This window comes from Lagenorhynchus albirostris, chromosome 2, assembly GCF_949774975.1.
Source record: "Lagenorhynchus albirostris chromosome 2, mLagAlb1.1, whole genome shotgun sequence".
NCBI classification, from domain to species: domain Eukaryota; kingdom Metazoa; phylum Chordata; class Mammalia; order Artiodactyla; family Delphinidae; genus Lagenorhynchus; species Lagenorhynchus albirostris.
In genome coordinates, this window is record NC_083096.1 from 1,850,319 (window position 1) to 1,869,775 (window position 19,457).

At 43.8% G+C, this 19,457-nt stretch overlaps 1 protein-coding gene across 1 annotated transcript in view; it reads left to right on the top strand.

Moving 5' to 3' along the window:
• The first annotated feature begins 2,283 nt into the window (after positions 1–2,283).
• The window catches only part of KIF14 (kinesin family member 14), a 49,085-nt gene continuing 31,911 nt past the window's right edge, over positions 2,284–19,457 (top strand). The window contains exons 1-13 of the mRNA XM_060142010.1: positions 2,284–3,365; positions 5,235–5,489; positions 6,006–6,093; positions 9,710–9,808; positions 10,805–10,857; positions 12,148–12,178; positions 12,583–12,690; positions 14,045–14,161; positions 14,891–15,006; positions 16,250–16,422; positions 17,393–17,540; positions 17,828–17,891; positions 18,480–18,664. Of these exons, the coding sequence (XP_059997993.1) occupies positions 2,284–3,365; positions 5,235–5,489; positions 6,006–6,093; positions 9,710–9,808; positions 10,805–10,857; positions 12,148–12,178; positions 12,583–12,690; positions 14,045–14,161; positions 14,891–15,006; positions 16,250–16,422; positions 17,393–17,540; positions 17,828–17,891; positions 18,480–18,664 (2,519 nt within the window). The remainder of the gene's footprint in view (positions 3,366–5,234; positions 5,490–6,005; positions 6,094–9,709; positions 9,809–10,804; positions 10,858–12,147; positions 12,179–12,582; positions 12,691–14,044; positions 14,162–14,890; positions 15,007–16,249; positions 16,423–17,392; positions 17,541–17,827; positions 17,892–18,479; positions 18,665–19,457) is intronic.

The window sequence follows — 19,457 nt, forward strand, 5'->3', positions numbered from 1 at the left end:
GAAATATTGTGAGAATTAACCAAAACGTGACGCAGACATGAGGTGAGCCGATGCAGCTGGGAAAATGGCTCTGACTTGCTGATGCAGGGTTGCCACAAACCTTTAGTTTGTAAAAAGCGCAGTATCTGTATGGGGCAGCAAAGCGCCTAAGACAGGTCTGCCTGTGTGAAGAAAAGGAGGGAATTGAACGGCAGTCGGGGTGGTGATCACCTCCTAGTGGCTGAGCTGCGCATCTTCTCATTGGCTGGGCGGTTGCTATAGGCGACGAGGAAACCTTTCTTCCTCTTTGCTCTGGGATGTGAAGTAGCTTCTTCCTGTAGAGTCTGTAAAACATGGCAAGGGGTAAAGCGTGAGAGCTGCTCTTTAGATCCCCCAGTTCTATTTTAAATGAGGTTTCCTTTATTTACTTTCACAATGAAATATGTGTCAATGATCAGGTGTCATTTTACAAGTTCGAATCAGGCATGCAAATGTAAAGACTTGTTTACATCAATATAACCAGTTTGATTCAGCGTTGACTAGAAGCCAGACCTCTTAGTTGTTACTGCAGTTCTCTTTTCTCTTAAACATGAATGCTGGATCGCTACTGTTGACACATAGTTAAATACATTCCTGTCTACTTTGTTGTCTAACTGCTAGAGGGCAGGCTGTCTACTTAACTAATCTTGCATAATTTTTCTCAGCACAAGCAATTAATTTACAGCACTTATTTTTATTGTCTCTGCTACTTATTTGGGAATAATCTGTCTGTGACACCTCTCAAACTCATCTCTCTGAGGCATTCTTGCATGTAACGTGCATTCAGCTGATGTAGAAGTGCTTCACTCCGGTCTTTAACTTTGGTGCTGGAGTGTCCCCGTTAGGCCCCCTCCCTGCTCCCCAAGCTGGGGGTACTTAAAAAAAAAAACCTTTGCTGACATGTTCTCTTTTCTAACATTTACCATCTTAACCGTTTTTAAGTGTACATCCTTAAATATATTCATATTGTTGTGTGGTCGTCACTACCATCCATACCCATAACTCTGGTCATCTCGTAAATCTGAAGCTCTATACCTGTTAAACACTAACTCTCTGTTCTCCCCTCCCACAGATCCCCCAGGCAGCTTTCTGTCTATGGTTTTAACGACTGTATGTACTTGATATAAGTGATGTCATGTGTTCTTTGTCTTTTTGTGACTGGCTTATTTCACTTAGCATAATGTCCTCAGGGTTCATCCATATTGTAGCATATTGCAGAATGTCCTTACTTTTAAAAGATGAATAATATTTCATCGTATGAATATACCACATTTTGGTAAGCCGCTCATTGATCAGTGGACACTTGGGTTGCTTCCCCATTTTAGCTATTGTGGATAATGCTGAGCATAAGGATATCTCTTCGAGACCCTGCTTTCATTTCTTTTGGGTCTATACCCAGAAGTGGAATTGCTAGGTTATGTGGTAATTTCAGTTTTTTGAGGACTGTCCATACTGTTTTCCATAGTGGCTGTACCATTTTGCATCAGCAGTACACAAGGGTACCAGTTTCTTCACATCCTTGTCAACACTTGTTTTTTTTGATAGTAGCCATTCTAATGAGCTAGTGATGTGGCATCTCATTATAGTTTTGATTTGCTTTTCCCTAATGATTAGTGATGTTGAGCATCTTTTTATGTGCTTGTTGGCCATTCTTATGTCTTTGACATGTGCTTTTTTTTTCTTTTTTTGGCTGTGCCACACAGCATGCAGGATCTTCGTTCCCTGACCAGGGATCGAACCCGTGCCCCCTGCAGTGGAAGTCTTAACCACTGGACCACCAGGGAAGCCCCCGACATGTGCTTTTTACATCTTTAAAGTCACCTGGTACATTTGGCCTGATAGAAGTGTTATCTGTGCATTCCTTCTAGACTAAGGAAATGAAAGCAGGGGTCTTGCCTTTGAAAATCCATAGTATCCGTCAGAGGGCCTGGCACCTCATGGGAGCTCAGCTGAGTAATGATTGTAAGTAATGACTGTAAGCTCTTTGAGGTCGGAGGTTTGTCTGAAGCTGCATGGGAACAATATCTGAGCTGGAGATCATGACCCACTCTGATGTATTGCTCTGAGCAGTTACTTTCACCATGGAAGGTTCTCATGTTTTTACGGCCTATTCGTAGTCTGTGCCATCTAAATTTTATTTATTTAATTTTAGCAGATAGTTTTGGAAACTGATGCAGAAGGAATGGCCGGAAGTTAAATGAACGTCCGAAGAAGAGCTTAAAGTTTCTTCAGCAACATCCTTTCTAAAAATAACTTGTTGCCACAATGTCAGTTTACACTGCACAGAGTAGAAATGACAGCAATATCCTTGGTATCCCTTCTGCCCCAAAGAGTTCATCGCTGCCTGTTCTCCCCCACGGTAGCAGGCTGAAGCAGCCTTCAAAGTCGGATATGTCGGAATGTGAAAATGATGATCCGTTATTGATATCCGCAAGTAAAACCAGAGACATAAATAGCACTTATGTTATCTCTGCCTGTAAGAAAACAGAAGATACACCCCTTCCCCCTAACCCTGTGGGTAGGTTAACACTTCAGAGGAGAGTGGCAAGGAGCAAAGAATCCTGTCTGCTTGGTGAGTTGGGAGACACAACTGCGAAAACAGCAGAAGCATGTCTTGTGTTACAACGTCGGGCTAAGCCAGATGCTGTGGAAAAGTGGAAAGCAGCGCAGAATGTGGGAGGTAAAGGAGAAAACAATTGTGCTTCACCAGAAACTAGTATAAATGCAAAGACTGTAAATAATGATAGAAACTTTCTTGTCACACCTTCTGTACCTTTAGCTGCAGACCCAAAAGACCCTGAAGTGAAGGCTGGTGGAAAATACAAAGAAACGCTTTCCGCTGTTGGTGGGGCAGACGAAAATGTTGCCCTTAAGTCCCTAAGTGATAGACCACCCGCTGGTTCCCAGAGTCAGACTGAAGCTGTTAGATCAGGACGCTTGGCAACAAAACCTATTCAGAGCAAGTTGGATATCAGAGTGTCAGGAACAGGAAGCTTACATCACAGAAGTGCTGGGAAGGATGGTGCGAAACTTGCACCTAAATTTGAAAGCTTAGAGAAAAGAACACCTTCGAAGTGTGTTACAGAGCACAGATCGACACCAAAGCGTGGCGTTCCTCAGTTTAAGAGCCCAGCTGCGTCAGTTCTGAAAAACAGGATGCCTACCCTTCAAGTTAAACAAAGGCTGAAAAGTTCTCTTCTCGCAAATAAAAGGGAACGGTCACGAGAAAATATATTCCTTGTTGAAGAAGAAACTGCACTTCGGAGAACCTCTACAGAAACAGACCCCCTAAGAGTGGAAAACAGTCAAGTGACGGTGGCAGTCAGAGTCAGGCCTTTCAGCACGCGGTACGTTCCCCTTCCTCTCTAAGGCCAGGCTGGTGGCGTGGGGCGTGTCCAGTTCCTCTCTGCCTTTGGGAAGTCAGTGTGTTCATGCATTTTCAAACTGGCTGGTGATTCTTTTATATAGATAGAACTTCTCGGTTCAGTTGTAGTATGTGGATTATTTTTGATGATTGGCTGTAAAATTAAAGAATTGAAATCACCGTATTTTGCAGACGTAAGTTTCTCTGGCTATACTGCTTTTTAAAAGTCTGAATGACTTCAGTCTAACGCAGTCTGCTTTCAGATCTGTAATGTACGGTGGGATCTCTACCTTTCCCTTGAAAAGAGCCACAGCAGGTCACTCGTTCCCCAAAGAGGTCCTTCCAAAACCCTTTCCAGAGTGGTGGTCACCCCCTCATCATCTCTGCTATGTGGTGGTTATACGCTCATTTATTAGATTAGATTTTTTTTTAAAATAAATTTATTTATTTATTTTTGGCTGTGTTGGGTTTTCGTTTCTGTGCGCGGGCTTTCTCTAGTTGTGGCAAGCGGGGGCTACTCTTCATCGCGGTGTGCGGGCTTCTCATTGTAGTGGCTTCTCTTGTTGTGGAGCACAGGCTCTAGACGTGCAGGCTCAGTAGTTGTGCCTCACGGGCTTAGTTGCTCCGCGGCATGTGGGATCTTCCCAGACCAGGGCTCGAACCCATGTCCCCTACATTGGCAGACAGATTCTCAACCACTGCGCCACCAGGGGAGCCCTAGATTTGATTTTGATGGCAAAAAAAATCTCTCCCCAAAAGTGCTTGTGGGTGAGACACTCACAGATTGCGGGTTGTGCTGAAAAAGACGACCCGCCCAGTGTGAATGTGGCATCTGGTTATCTTTACATTCTTGGAGAGATGACTGTGAAGACTTCACAGAGTCAGTAGTTTTTAACTCTGTTGTGGACCTAAGTGAGTTAGAGGAGGGTATGGTGACCCAGCAGTGCAGACGGACCTCTGGTTTGAACCTAAATGGCCAGCAGTTAAGGCAAGTTCCAGAGGGCTGTGGGCCTTTTAGCTGAAAATGTGGGGTCAGTGATAAGGGGAGAGAACTCAGTACCAAAGAGCCTCAAGACTGTGCGGGGAAGAGGGGCAGAAGGGACAAGCCCGGGATGGGTGGCTGCCCTGGAGAGGATGGAGCGAGGGACCACGTGCTGATTCCAGACCCAGCAGGTGCACCTGTAGCAGGCCCGCGGGGGAGGATGAGGGAGGTGGTTTCTGCAGTAGTTTCTGATCGAAAGCAGAGTTGGGGGCAGAAGGAGAGACCTAGGGCCAGACAAGGACTGATACTGTTTTTCTGCAGCTCTGGAGCCAGTGAAAGATTTCCTACTAAGTCTTAGATGGAAGAAGGATGGACCCAAAGAGATAATTTAAAGGAGGAGGGACCTTTGGATTCATAGAAACGTAACTGGTAGCCCAAAGACGCTTATGGTTCAGACTTGTATCTAACTGAGTTTGTTGAAATTGTGTTTCTTACCAGCTTTATATAGATTTGTACCTCCAAAATTTCTTTATAATATATTCAAACAAGTTTCCAGGTTTGAACTGCTGAGACAGGTAGATTATAGTAGGCAGGATGAGAAAAGGGAGAGCTTAAGAGAAAAAGGAAAAAGATGGAAAATCCTGTAAAAGTAGGGGGCATTTTTCCAGACAAGCAATCTGGAACTCCATTTTCCCTTTGAGCAGTGGCACTGGAGCTGCAGGAAATAGATTTTGGAAACCCACTATCATTACGTGTGCTGGTCTGGAGTAATGTTGTATTTAACTAGTTTGAGGTCCTTATTACATTCTGTGGGAATAATACTCAGAATAATTATAGTAACGATATTTTTCTCTGTGCTTCTTTTTAAAGAGAGAAGAGTGAAGAAACATCCCAGGTGGTCTTCCTGAACGGGGAAGAAATAGCTGTGGAACATCCCAGCATGAGACAGGTGTACAGTTTTGTTTACGACCTTTCCTTCTGGTCCGTTGATGAGTGTCATCCCCGCTTCGCGAGCCAGACGGCCGTGTACGAGGCACTAGCAGCCCCGCTCCTGGAACAGGCCTTCGAAGGCTTCAACACCTGTCTCTTTGCTTATGGTCAGACTGGCTCTGGAAAGTCCTATACGTAAGTTGTATCATAAGTCCGATTATCCAGAAATGTTTACATTTTTTGTGCGAAGCAGTATCGTTTAATAGAAAGAATATAGTTTTTCAACTGCACAGGCCTGGGCGCAAATCTCACCGTTTTACATACTAGTTCTGCAAACCTGGGCAAGTTACTTTGTCTCTGGGTTTCTGTTTATGTGTGAGATATTGTTTCGTTGGCCCCATTTTACTATAAACTCTTTCTTGTGTAAACTGAAGCCCAGAGAGGTTAATTGGAAGTATTGTGAGAATTACAAGCAAGTCATCTGATCAACGGTATGGTAATAATACCTGTCCTAGAAGGAAATACTCAAATTTTAATAGTAGCTAGCACTTATTTTTTACTGTATTCCAGGCCCTGTGCTAAAGGCTCTGAATTAGATAGTTCTTATTTATTCCCATTTTACAGAAGAGGAAATTGAGGTTTAATTTCTCCCTAAAGAACTTAAAAACCTAATTAGTTTTACTTCCTCCCTATTCATAATGTATTTTCCAGGATGATGGGATTTAGTGAAGAACCAGGAATAATTCCAAGATTCTGTGAAGGTCTTTTTGCCGAAATAGCCAAAAAACAAACCCAGGAGGTATGTTCTCATAGTATCCGTAAGCCTTCTTACTAGACTAGAAAACGGTCAAACCAGTTAAAGTCGGAGTCGTGGCCGCTGAGGAACTGCTCAGCAGATGTTGTAACTTCTGGTCGCTCTCCTTTCGGACAGTGGTTTGGGGGACGGGGGCTCCAGACTCAGAGGCGGTTCCTCCTGCTGGACAGGGATGCAGGGTCCTCTTTTCCGCCTTCTCTGCCCAATCACCTCCATGGGTGTGGGGTGCACGTGGCGGTAGTTACGCCCCGTTCTGCGTGTCTGCAGTGGGGCGGCGGCCCGGCCTTCCCTAAGGACGGCAGGCATCAGCATTAGGACGGCGACAGTAGGAGAGAGGGGAGTGACGTGCAGATTCAGCCCGGAGTGGAGGTCACAGCCTCGCTCGTGCCCCGCACTGCCCCCGTGCTCGTGCCCTGCACTGCCCCCCGCCCCCTCACCTGGTCCTAGTGCGGCCAGCTGTTTGCCGGGCAGCCCGTTAGACCAGTTTTTCCGAAACTCGCTTGAGGATAAGAGCGCCTAGGAATGTGTGTGTGGGTGTACTTGCTGAAAAGCTTCTGGAGATTCTGGTTCAGTTGGTGTAGAGGGTAGCCTGGGAATTTCTAATTTTCATACTTTTCCTCTAGTGATTCTTATGATAAGGGGACTTGGGAAAATGTTGTGCTGTACTTGGGAGCACGGAGTGGAAAGGCCCGGTGCCTGTAGTGAAGAGAGTGTGATGGAGAAACGGGCCAGTACACAGTCGAGTACAGTCACTGAGATGCTAAATAAAGTGAAGTAAATACTAGGTTAGGATGAGGGCGGCGGCTATAGGAACAGGTAAGCTGGGGGCACGGGGTCCTTAGAGGAGGCGTGGCCCGTGGGTTAGGCCCCTCTGTTTAGCATCTGTTTTGTTTAGAGGTGGTGGAAGCCAGGGAGGGAGAGCAGGCGAAGGCGAGGGGTCTTGGAGTGATCACGGGTCTGGGGGCCTCCAGTTGTGGGGAGCGACTTTGTCAGTGAGCGGAACACATGAAACGGTTCAGAGCGTGGACTTTGGAGATGGCTTGAGCTGGAATCCAGGTTCCACACTTCCATGCTGGAAGTGTGACCTCGAGCAATGTGCTTAACTTCTCTGAGTGCCTCAGCACAGAGCCTGGGGACGAGGAGGATGTCCTCCTAGGTTTGCTGTGTGAAATGTGCTCTGTGTGAAAGGTTTTGAACAGTGCCCGCCACATAGAGAGCCCAGCGAAGTGACTGTGGTTTTCTCAGTTTGGGATTATTCAGGATGGTAGAAGATAACAGCATGCGGGTGGGGGTCTCGGAGGTGGGTGTAGCCACAGATGCCAGGCGCCTCGAAGGAGCAGACAAAGCATGATCCTCTGCGACGTGACCTCTGCACCTTTCGCAGCTCCCCTCCCACAGCATGTTCCTCTCCAAGGCCCCCTGGAAGCCCCATAACACAGTACACTGTTTTATATATAATAGACATTAATGCATGTTTGTTGAATTCTGAGCCCCAATACCTGTATCCACAGCCCTTGTAAATAACCTGTAATTGCATGGGTTCACCTGTACCTGATCTCTACCCGGAAGTGCTTTGTTCCTCTCCCAGGACGCTAACTGTATCCTTCTGTCTGTGTTACTCAAGTGCTGTGTTGCATCTCCAATTAGACTGTGAGTTCTCTGAGGATGAAGCCTGTCCAGTTCACCTCAGGTTCTCCCACGGCACCTAGAAGAGTGCTGTGTGCCTGGTAGGCCTAATAAATATTTGGCGAATTGAACCTACATCTCTTTGATCTCCCTTGAAGCTTCTAGTTTCGTTAGCGCTGGGTGTTTGCTGACTCACTTTGGGCCTGTAGATGAAATTTATTTCGCTAACAAGGAAATATGCCCTAACTCAGAAAAGCTACATGGAAGCAAATTTTCCCTTTTTGGCTTTTATACCTTGTCTTTCAGAGTCAAAAGGAGGAGAAGCTCAGCTCTACTGAGTCTGGTGATTGTTTTTTGCCGCAATCCGGAATCACAATCTGATTTAAGATCCGCACTTAGCAGATCAAGCGTTCGCCCACAGGGTCCAGCTCGCTGCGTTTCTCATGCCTCACATCCTTTTCTCCTCCTTCCCCAGCCTCTCTGGCACCCGCATCTCCCCTTTCTGATTGGCCGTTTTATCTATGGTCATGATTTCTCATTTTGGTTCTTAATTTTCTATTGCTGTCTTATCTGTTGGAGGGTATGTTATGTTTCTCTGAGATGGAAACTCGTGGGCGAGAACCTTGCCATATACTTCTGTATATCCTTCTCATATAGTCCAAAGCCATGCACATACTAAGGTGAATTGAATTAGGTGAATTTCCTAGAAGTTAGTAAGAAATGCAAGGACTTTTGTTGTTGAAATTTTCCTATATTAAGATAAAATTCACATAACATAAAATTGACCATCTTAAAATATAAAACTCAGTGGCATTTAGTACATTTATAATGTTCTGCAACCACCACCTCTATCTGGGTCTAAAAAAATTTTCATCATCCTCAGAGACCATCCATGTACCATTAAGTAGTTATAACCCATTTCCCTCCCCTCGGCCCTTACTTTCTATCTCTGTGGCTTTACCTATTCTGGATGTTTCCTGTAAGTGGAATATCATGCAGCATGAGGTTCATCGGTGTTACAGCATGTATTGACACTTCGTTCCTTTTTATGGCTGAGTAATATGCCATTGCATATATGCGCCACGTCTTCCTTATCAGTTGATGGGCATTTAGGCTGTTTCCATCTTTTGGCTTTTGTAATACTGTTGCTATTACAATACACAGTTGTACAGTGTACAATTTTTATTTGAGTAATTTTAAAAAATATTTATTTATTTGGCTATGTCGGGTCTTAGTTGCGGAACGCAGGATCTTTCCTTGCGGTGTGTGGACTCTCTGTTGTGTGCACGGGCTTCTCTCTCGGTGTGGCGTGTGGGCTGCAGAGCGCGCAGGCTCAGTAGTTGCGGTGTTTGCTTAGTTGCCCCGCGGCAACTAAGTGGGATCTTAGTTCCCTGATCAGGGATCGAACCCATGTCCCCTGCATTGGAAGGCGGATTTTTAACCACTGGACCACCAGGGAAATCCCTATTTGAGTAATTTTTAATTTGAATTTATTTGTAATTCTTTTGGGTAGATAGGAGTGAAACTGCTGGGTTATACAGTAATTCTGTGCTTAACCTTTTGAGGAACTGCCCACTGTTTTCCACGACATTTGCACCATTTAACACTCCCACCAGCAACACTGGAGGGTTCTGATTTCTCCACATGCTCATCAGCATTTGTTGTTTTCCGTTTCCTTGATTACAGCCATCCTAGTGGGTGTGAAGTGGTTTCTTACCATGGCTTTGATTTGCATTTCCCTACTGACTTGTGATGTTGGACACCTTTCCATGTGCTTGTTGACTATTTGTGTATCTTTTTTGCAGAAATGTCTGTTCAGTCCTTTGCCTATTTTTTAATTGATTGTTTGTCTTTCTGTTGTTGAATTGTAAGAGTTCTTTATATATTCTGGTTATTAGATTGTTATCAGATATGATTTGTAAAAAGTGCAAGAACTTTTCAAATAAATTGTATGCTGTGTTTCTGTTCCTGCTAGGTCAGCTATCACCTTGAAATGAGCTTCTTTGAAGTATATAATGAAAAAATTCACGACCTTCTGGTTTGTAAAGGTGAAAATGGGCAGAGAAAGCAAACAGTAAGATTTAAAAACTTACTTGTTTTTAATTTCTGTTTTTATTGATGCATATAATTATATTGGTTCTCAAGATGATATATAGCTTAATTACTAAAATGCATATGATAGCAAATGCTTGAGATCTAGTCTAACTACGTTGCTATTTACTAAATAAGCTGAACATTATTGTTAGTGGACATTAAACTAGTTATGAACTGTAACCTCATTTTACTTAAGCAAGTATTGTGTAGAAGTTAAAGATAAAACATTCTAAGATTTAGTTGGACCACTTATGTCAAATACCAAATTCCTAAAAGTCTGCAAAGCCAAAAAAGAATAAAAGTTTAAAAAACTGTATTGTTATTGTAGAGTATGTATTTCACTCGATTATTTAGCAAATTGATATCTTATAGCTCATATTTTCTGTGAAGTAGAAAGTTTCACAAAGGCGTAAACTTTTTAAACAACCGCTATTAGAATTAAAAACTTCTGACTTTGGAAAGGGCTGTGGAGAGCGAGAAGCTAACATCTGAAGAGGTCACTTGACTCGCTCAATGTCGTGCAGTCTGCTTTTGGCAGCATCAAGAGACTCACACAAAACTTGGCATTTCCTTCTCTGACTTCTACGTGTTCTTAAATTTCTGCTCACAAAGTTTAAAATGTATAATGTAAAACGGAAAAAAATGTTAACTGTCTGAAATTTATTGCACGTATTTTAGAAAGCTATTTAAAAGCATATAAACAATAGCTACAGCAGGACTTAGGAATAAAAAACTAGTAAGATATTTGATGTTATGGTATGTTGTCAGATACTGTGCAGATGTGAACAGTTTGTGGTCTTGAGGCAGTTTCCTAGTGCCTTACAGATGTGTTTCTGTGAGGACCTTTATATTTATTTCCGGATAGAGACAAATCTCTTTACTGTAGACTCGAAATATAGAAAAAGAAGGTCATTTGAAATTCTCTTTTATATGAAGTATTTGCCTTGCTGTTAACGTGCCTCATGTTTGCCCACAGCTGAGAGTGCGGGAGCACCCGGCCTCCGGCCCCTACGTCGAGGGCCTGTCCACGTGAGTGTGTGCAGCCAGGGCCCGTGACCGCTGTGCTCTTGGCGGCCTCCCCAGCTGTGAAATGCTGCGTCACTACTTAGTCTTCTCCCCTTAATATTATCCAGTTAAATGTTCCTCTTTCCAAATAGAGTGTTAGCTGCTTGTTGTTATATTTGTTTATATCTCTCACGGCACCTGTGAAGTGCCTTGCGTGGAGCATTAATTATACTGTGTAGGAAATATTTGTCTTTCCTCCCTTTCCCCTGCTAACCCATTAAGTTAAGCCTTCCCTCTCGAGCCACTTTTTTTATCTGTTACTTTAAGCTGTGGAGGCGAGAAGGTGCTGAGCTCAATGTTTAGAGTTAGAAATATGCTGAGAGTCATTTATTTGGTTTTCAACTCCAAATGCTCTCTTTTTATATGTGTGTGTGTGTGTATATATATATATATATATATATTTTTTATAAATTTGTTTTACTTGTTTTTGGCTGTGTTGGGTCTTCGTTGCTGAGCGCGGGCTTTCTCTAGTTGCGGCAAGCGGGGGCTACTCTTCGTTGCGGTGCGCGGGCTTCTCATTGCGGTGGCCTCTCTTGTTGCGGAGCACGGGCCCTAGGAGCAGCAGGCTTCAGTAGTTGTGGCACGTGGGCTTCAGAAGTTGCGGCACGTGGACTCAGTAGTTGTGGCGCACGGGCTTAGTTGCTCCGCGGCATGTGGGATCTTCCCGGACCAGGGCTCGAACCCGTGTCCCCTGCATTGGCAGGCGGATTCTTAACCATTGCGCCACCAGGGAAGTCCCAAATGCTTTCTTAAAGGAAAAGAAAAGTGGCTAGAAAAAATTCAGCTCCATTTAGTAAATCTGGGACAGTGCTGAGACCCATACACACCCGCACTACCACACCCATATATATGTGTACCTATACATATACCTGTACCTCTACCTACGCCTAACCACACCCACATATACAGGTACCTATACCTATGCCTTTGCCTATACATATGGGTTAAAGTTTATCTTTTGGTCTCATGATTTAGACTTGGATAGTACAATGTTAAGATGCTATAAGGTGCCTCATTATATTAAGAAAAATCATACTTCTTAAAATTTGTTAAAATGAAAACATTATTTTATTACCTCCCTTTTACAATGGAGAAAATGAAAGATTCTGTAAGAATCAGTATAGTAATACCTATGGATTATTCCACCGTGGTATTCGTGGAGTAATTATGTGGTTGAAAGGTGGCTGATGTTTTATAAGGACAGGAGTGTGATCATGAGTAAAACTGACTTTGTCCTTTGCTTTTGTGAAATAGGAATGTTGTCAGCTCTTACTCTGATATCCAGGTAAGGTCCATTGTAATTGATCTTCTCTCTACTAGATAGATCAGTCATAAATATTGCTGTTTGCATAAATAAAAGGTTAATTTATAAGGAACTGATTTTGTTTGTGTAGACTTTAAGCAAAAGAATTACTCTTATAAACGAAAAATTTAAATCGATCATCATGTCAGTTTAGAGCTATAGAAATAGCCTGTTAAAGGTATTATTTCCTCATTCAAATTTCTATGACAGAAAAAAAAATAGACAATGGGAATGCAAATTCTTAAATAAGCATGTATTAATATTTTTATTTTATAAGCTGATTATAAATGTGTGTATATATGTGCTCACTCTACTTTGCTGTTCGTTACTTTGCTCCGGTGAGCCCCCGTCTGCAGGCCTGACCTCCTTCTCTCCTTTCTCACTAGATTTGGCTGGAACTGGGAAATAAGAGGAAGGCAACTGCGGCCACTGGCATGAATGACAAAAGCTCCCGCTCGCACTCAGTGTTCACCCTGGTGATGACCCAGACCAAGGTACTGTGTTGTTGATTCATTTCTTAGGTAAGATAGTCACTATATTCAAGTTTCATGTTTTCCTTATTTTCTCCTTTATTTTTTTATTTTTATCATCTTTATTGGAGTATAATTGCTTTACAGTGGTGTGTTAGTTTCTGCTTTATAACAAAGTGAATCAGCCATATGCATACATATATCCCTATATCCCCTCCCTCTTGCATCTCCCTCCCACACTCCCTATCCCACCCCTCTAGGTGGTCACAAAGCACCGAGCTGATCTCCCTGTGCTATGCGGCTGCCTCCCATTAGCTATCTGTTTTACGTTTGGTAGTGTATATATATCCATGCCTGTCTCTTACTTCTTTAAATCAAAGGTAAAAGTCCAATCATATAAATATACAACACAATTGGATTTTAGGACATATACACAGTAACGCTGAGTGGCATATACAGGAGTATGTTTTTCTCACTGTTTTAAAAATCAGTAATGTGATTATTAACTTATGATATTGATATTGTCATATCAATACGTGATAATATATTATCAAAAATACATGATAATTGTACAGTATTTGAAAAAACATATCAGAAAGTAAAAGATTTTAAATAATTCAGCTGTAGGGTTCCACTGCTCAAATGAAACCCCTCTAAAGAGTTTGGTATATAATCTTTCAGTTGTTTTACAGTCTCATGTAAACAAATTTACAAAATCTGCAACAATTTTATACTATTAAAATTACTTGCAAAACATTATTATTCACAGCTACATAATTTTCCTTTGACTGTTAAAATTCCTCAAATTTTTCTCTGCTGTTGGACATTTATGTTGCTTTTAAATGCTTTGCTACTTCAGGGCTGGGATGAACAGCACCTTTGTATATTAAGCCTTTTTTCTATCTGTGGCCGTTTCCTTAATATAATTGCGTAGTTATGGGTTTAGCCCTTTAAAGTCATTCCTTTTATTTTGTATAGTCTGAGCACTGCTCAGTATGTTCTTATAAATCGTCACAGATTCAAGAAGGGATAGCTTCAAAAATAAGGGAGTGGTTTGTAATCTTGTCAAACTTTCCGTTTTGCAGACTTATATTGATGGCAAGTCGTAAAAGAACTTATGATGTGTTATTTTACCGTTTTTTTTTTTTTTTTTTTTGCTGTATGCGGGCCTCTCACTGTTGTGGCCTCTCCAGTTGCGGAGCACAGGCTCCGGACGCGCAGGCTCAGCGGCCATGGCTCACGGGCCCAGCCGCTCCGCGGCATCGGGGATCTTCCCGGACCGGGGCACGAACCCGTGTCCCCTGCATCGGCAGGCGGACTCTCAACCACTGCGCCATCAGGGAAGCCCATGTGTTATTTTAATGTCCTTTTGTCCCAGACAGAATTTGTGGAAGGGGAAGAGCTGGATCACAGAATTCGGAGCCGCATAAACCTGGTGGACCTGGCGGGCAGTGAGCGCTGTTCCGAGACCCAGACGAGCGGGGAGCGGCTGAAGGTAAGGGTGAGCCCTCACGCTGGGGAGCTCAGTCCTGGCCACTTTTTTTAGGAGATTACTGGCTAAGCACGTAATCTTTTTTTTTTTTTATAAATTTATTTATTTATTTATGGCTGCGTTGGGTCTTTGTTGCTGCGTGTGGGCTTTCTCTAGTTGCGGCGAGCGGGGGCCACTCTTCGTTGCGGTGTGCGGGCTTCTCATTGCGGTGGCTTCTCTTGTTGCAGAGCACAGGCTCTAGAGCACAGGCTCAGTAGTTGGGGCACACAGCCTCAGTGGTTGTGGCTCGTGGGCTCTAGAGTGCAGGCTCAGTAGTTGTGGCTCGTGGGCTCTAGAGTGCAGGCTCAGTAGTTGTGGCACACGGACTCAGTTGTTCTGCAGCATGTGGGATCTTCCCGGACCAGGGCTCGGACCCATGTTCCCTGCACTGGCAGGCGGTATTCCTAACCACCGCGCCACCAGGGATGTCCCTAAGTATGTTATCTTAACCAAGAATAACCTCTCTGTCCCTGCACTTTATAGACTGTGTTGCTGAGACTTAAAGAGGAGCCCGTAGTTCCTGGTTATGATTGCTTCTCAGAGTCAATTAGTAAATTTTGAGTCTGAAGAAAGTTGGTAGTTTATGGAAGAAAATATTTCCTCAGTAATTATATGAATGAAGAAATATATTTTGTGAAATACATTTATTGCTGGGCAGTTCCTTTCAATTAAAATGTTTGATCTTGTCCCCAGGAAGGCGTGAGTATTAACAAGTCCCTGCTGACCCTGGGAAAGGTCATATCCGCGCTCTCCGAGCAGGCCAGCGGGAAGAGAACATTCATTCCTTACCGCGAGTCTGTCCTCACATGGCAAGTAGCTTTTGGAGTATAAGGAATTGTACAAAATAGAGTGAGTACTGTGTGGGAAAAGGGCATAGACTGACTTCATGTGACTCTGGGACAGAGCAGTGGTGAGCGGTACGGATTCCAGAGCCAGGCTACCTGGACTTGATCTCAGCTGTGCTTCCTACAAACTGTGTGACTTTGGGCAAATCAGTTAATAGTCTTCCAGCCTGTGTCCTCATCTGTAAAATGGGGATAATATCAATATCTGTCTTTTAGGGTTGTAATGAGGGTTAAATGATGAATGAACTATTATTAGTGCCTGATGTTTGAGCATATATGGTATCACCAAACACATTACTATGTGTGTGAAGTGAAGTTTAGCACACACTGGCTGGTATGTAAGTGTTCAAAAAGTATTTTCATTAATGAACATGTATTTAACTTCAGATATATTACATTCAGAATACATCTGTATTGATTTAATATCCAATTCTGATACGGACTGCATCACTGTTGACAGCAGTGTACCGTTATATTTGACTTATTATATTATAATTGCCACCTCAAAACCTGTAAGGGAACAATGTGATTTTTTTAATGCCTTTTGAAAATTAAGAATAACTTTTGAAAGTTAGGAATAATTCACTCTGCATTCATAAATACGGAGCTTTTAGTCTCATGATCTTTTTCCTTCTAAAACAAGGCTTTTGCATATAATAGAAAACAAAATTTGTGTTTATATGTTCATCCACCATTTTCTGCACTTCTGAGCAGCTGCTTTGAAGGGCTCTGGTGACCCTGGAAATGCAAGGGTGACCAGACACACGGTCCCGCCCCTAAAGCAGCTCGCAGTCTAGTAGGGGGAGAGGGATTTTACTAAATATTGGAGAGTTAACCATATTTTAAAATCTTTGCACAGACTATCGCTTCACAGAACAACATAAAAAGTGTGAGACGAGGGACTTTCCCTGGCAATCCAGTGGTTAGGGCTCTGTGCTCTCACTGCCGAGGGCCTGGGTTCAATCCCTGGTCGGAGAACTAGAATTCCACAAGCTGCGCGGCCAAAATAAATAAATGAGAAGTGTGAGGTGAAATAAAGTGCGCAGAGATCTAAAAATAGCTACAAATATCAAACAATTCTAACCGGTGTCTGAGTGAGGAGCGTAGCACTGCGTCACGTGTCCCGGTGGTCTGCCTTGTGCTCTCTAGGTAGTTGTCACGAGGTCGTTGCAGAAGCAAAGTCTAATTGTGACTGTTTTCCTTGAAGGCTGCTGAAGGAAAGTCTGAGCGGAAATTCCAAAACGTCGATGATCGCCACGGTCAGCCCGGCAGCCAGCAGCGTGGAGGAGACCCTGAGCACGCTGAGATACGCCACCCAGGCCCGGATGATAGTCAACGCCGCCAGGGTCAACGAGGACGTGAGCGCCAAGTTGATCAGAGGTCAGCAGTTCCCTACAGACTTAAAGATTATCCTGCAAGAGTTTAGTCTCAAATATTCATTTCAGTGATGAAAATATGCAGGTTAAGGAAGTTAAAGATTTTTCTCTCGTATCTGTGTAATAGCTGCTAGCCATCGTTCCACACTGATGAGGAAGGCGGATGGAAGGACGGCGGGAAGGAGAGTAGGGAAAGGGAAAGTCAGAAAAAGCTGGGAAATGGGGTGGGTGAAGGGGAAGGAGCCAGCGTAGGAAACCCTCTATGGACTGAGTCGTGCGCCTGTGCAGCACAGGGACGATAATGTCCTTTACTTTTCCTCCTGTAGCCTTTCCGCCGTTGTCTGTCTCTCACCTCTGCTTCCTCTTGGTTCATTGACCCAAAGGCTGCTTGGTCCTGGGTTTCCAGCACGGGCCTCCCTTCGCCAGCGCCGAGTGTCCTTCTCTTGCTCACCTGCTCAGGGATCTTGCAGAAGGCGAATAGGTCCCTCAGAGGTGTGGGCCAGAGGAGGATGGATTTGCCGTCTCGTGCTCCATCTTTTCCTGTTTGGATCCCCTCGCGTTTACAAATGGGACCATTTTCATTAAAAATAAGTATTCTGAATTCCAGCTTGGCAAATCTGTCATCTTTATCTAACATGTCTTTATGAGTATGGTTTGCCTGGGGCAGTCCTGGTTCATGGCTGTCATCCCAGAGTGATGAATGGTGCCCCCGGTCCTTCCCAGACGTGTCCCTCTTTGGACGATACATTACGTGGCCATACTGCTTATGAGGGAGGGAAATTCATTAAGAGGGGAGCAGTTTTTCAGGTAAAGGTTAGGTAGAGATTTGTGGGTAAAGTAAAATTTCTGCAAGTATTCTGTTTTACTTAGTATTTAAAACGTCAAATAAAATAGAAGATTGGAGGGTTATGTCTAGTGTGGGAATTACTATATATCAAATGTTATTGATCATGCATCTTTCTTCAAATATTTAGACTTGAAAGCAGAAATTGAAAAGTTAAAAGCTGCTCAAAGAAACAGTCAGAACATTGACCCTGAGCAATATAGGCTCTTTCGGCAAGAAATAACATCCTTGAGAATGAAGCTGTATCAGCAGGAGAGAGACATGGCAGAAATGCAAAGGTGGGCTCTGGTCATTGCCTTCGATGCTGTGGGTGTTGCCTGGAATCGCTGGACTGGCTTGGGGCAAGGGTCGGGACAGGGGGCGGGGGTGGAGATGGGGACGGGAGCTGAGGAGGTACTGGAGTCTGCCTTTATCCCTGCCTTCCCTGTGAACAAAGCAGCTTATCCCCAGACCATTACGTTTTAAGTATTCCCAGGTGGTTTCCTCATCTCAGAATCTCTTGATTCTCAGTCTTATAAACGTGGATATTTTTAACTCTTTTAAACTCTCGTTTGTCTTTGGTAAGAATGTGGAAAGAAAAACTTGAACAAGCTGAAAACAGGAAACTTCAAGTAACAAAGGAGTTACAGGTATCGTTTCAACTCTCTAAACTGATTTGAAAATTTGCAAAGAAATATGACAGTAAATATACAGATGTACTTTCTCAAATTCCAGGCCAAGGAATTTGTTTTATCCTGTGGGAAGTGGGAAATCATTGAAAGTGTTTGACCAGGGAATCAACATTTTGAGAATTAGTTCAGAATTACTTTGGTGTAGGGTATAAGCAGGACTGAAGCCAAGAGGGACTGTTGGCAGGGTGGGCAGAAGGCTGCCTCAGTGGTTCAGGCGGGAGGTGCTACGGGTCTGAACCAAGGTGATGGCAGTGGAGACGTGGCGGCAGGACCTGACCTGCTGTAGACGTCAGTGGGTGAGATCAGGCACATCTGGTGATGCTGGGTTGAGCCGTGAGTGGGCTGAGGATGGTGCCAGGACAGAGGGTCAGCGTCTTCCTGGGAGTCTAAGAAGTATGGTGGTCACACTTACGGGGAAGTCGTGAGGAGAGGGTCTAAGAGACCGTTAATTAACTGAGTCCCACATACCGCGACTTTAATGTTTTAGGTGGATCTAACAGTTTCATGCTTGTGATTAAAGTTAATTTTTTTTCTGACTTCTACTAGAAAGCAGGAATTACATTTCAAATGGACAACCATGTGCCAAACCTGGTCAATCTCAATGAAGACCCTCAGCTGTCGGAGATACTGTTATATATGATAAAAGAGGGAACAACTACAGTCGGAAAGTATAAACCAAACTCGAGCCGTGACATCCAGTTGTCGGGGGTGCTGATCGCCGATGAGCACTGGTGCGTTCCTGCCAAGTACTTTTCCAGATCTTGATGACTGTGGCTTCCTTCACATGAGGCATTCACTCACACTGATTCTTTGGTATAAGTCTTCGAATGCATCTCTTAGCCAGGAAAAACAGGCAGTCTGAATGTTTTGTAAGGATGGCAGGTCAGTTACTCTCAATATGAGATACGATGTGGTATCGCTCTATCAGAAGTTATCGCTCTATCAGAAGTTATCCCTCAGCCAATAGATCTAAACTTCTATCCATCATCTATGGCAGGATTTTTGATCGGGTTGACAAATTCTAAAATTTGTTCACATGAATTGAACAAATTTTAAAATTCATTCATATGATTGAATGATACTGTGTTGTTAGGGTGATAGTACATGTAAACTGTTGTAGCTCCGCAGTGTGTTTCCATGATTTGTCCATGTTGATGCTCTCTCATTTTTCCGCTGTGAAGTACCCTGTTGTGTGAGTCTACCTGTCTACTTGGTTGGTGGGCGCTTGGGTGGTGTCTCACGTTTTGCTCCCCCAGTACTGCTGTGGGCGCTCTTGGATGCGTCTCCTGGTACAGACGGGCAGAGCTTCTGTGGGGCGAGTTTCATACCCTGAGTTAGGGCCCTCGGGGCAGCCGCTGGGAACCCAGGCGGCCAGGCCCTCCTGTCCGCCCCGCTGCGCTGCGTGAGTCTCTGATGATCTTCCTGTTACCCTCCCTGTATGGTGATCATTGTGAAGTTTGGGAAAATCGCTCCTAAGTGGTGTGTCTAGCAGCAGAGATGCCAGGCTGCAGCATATGTGCGTAG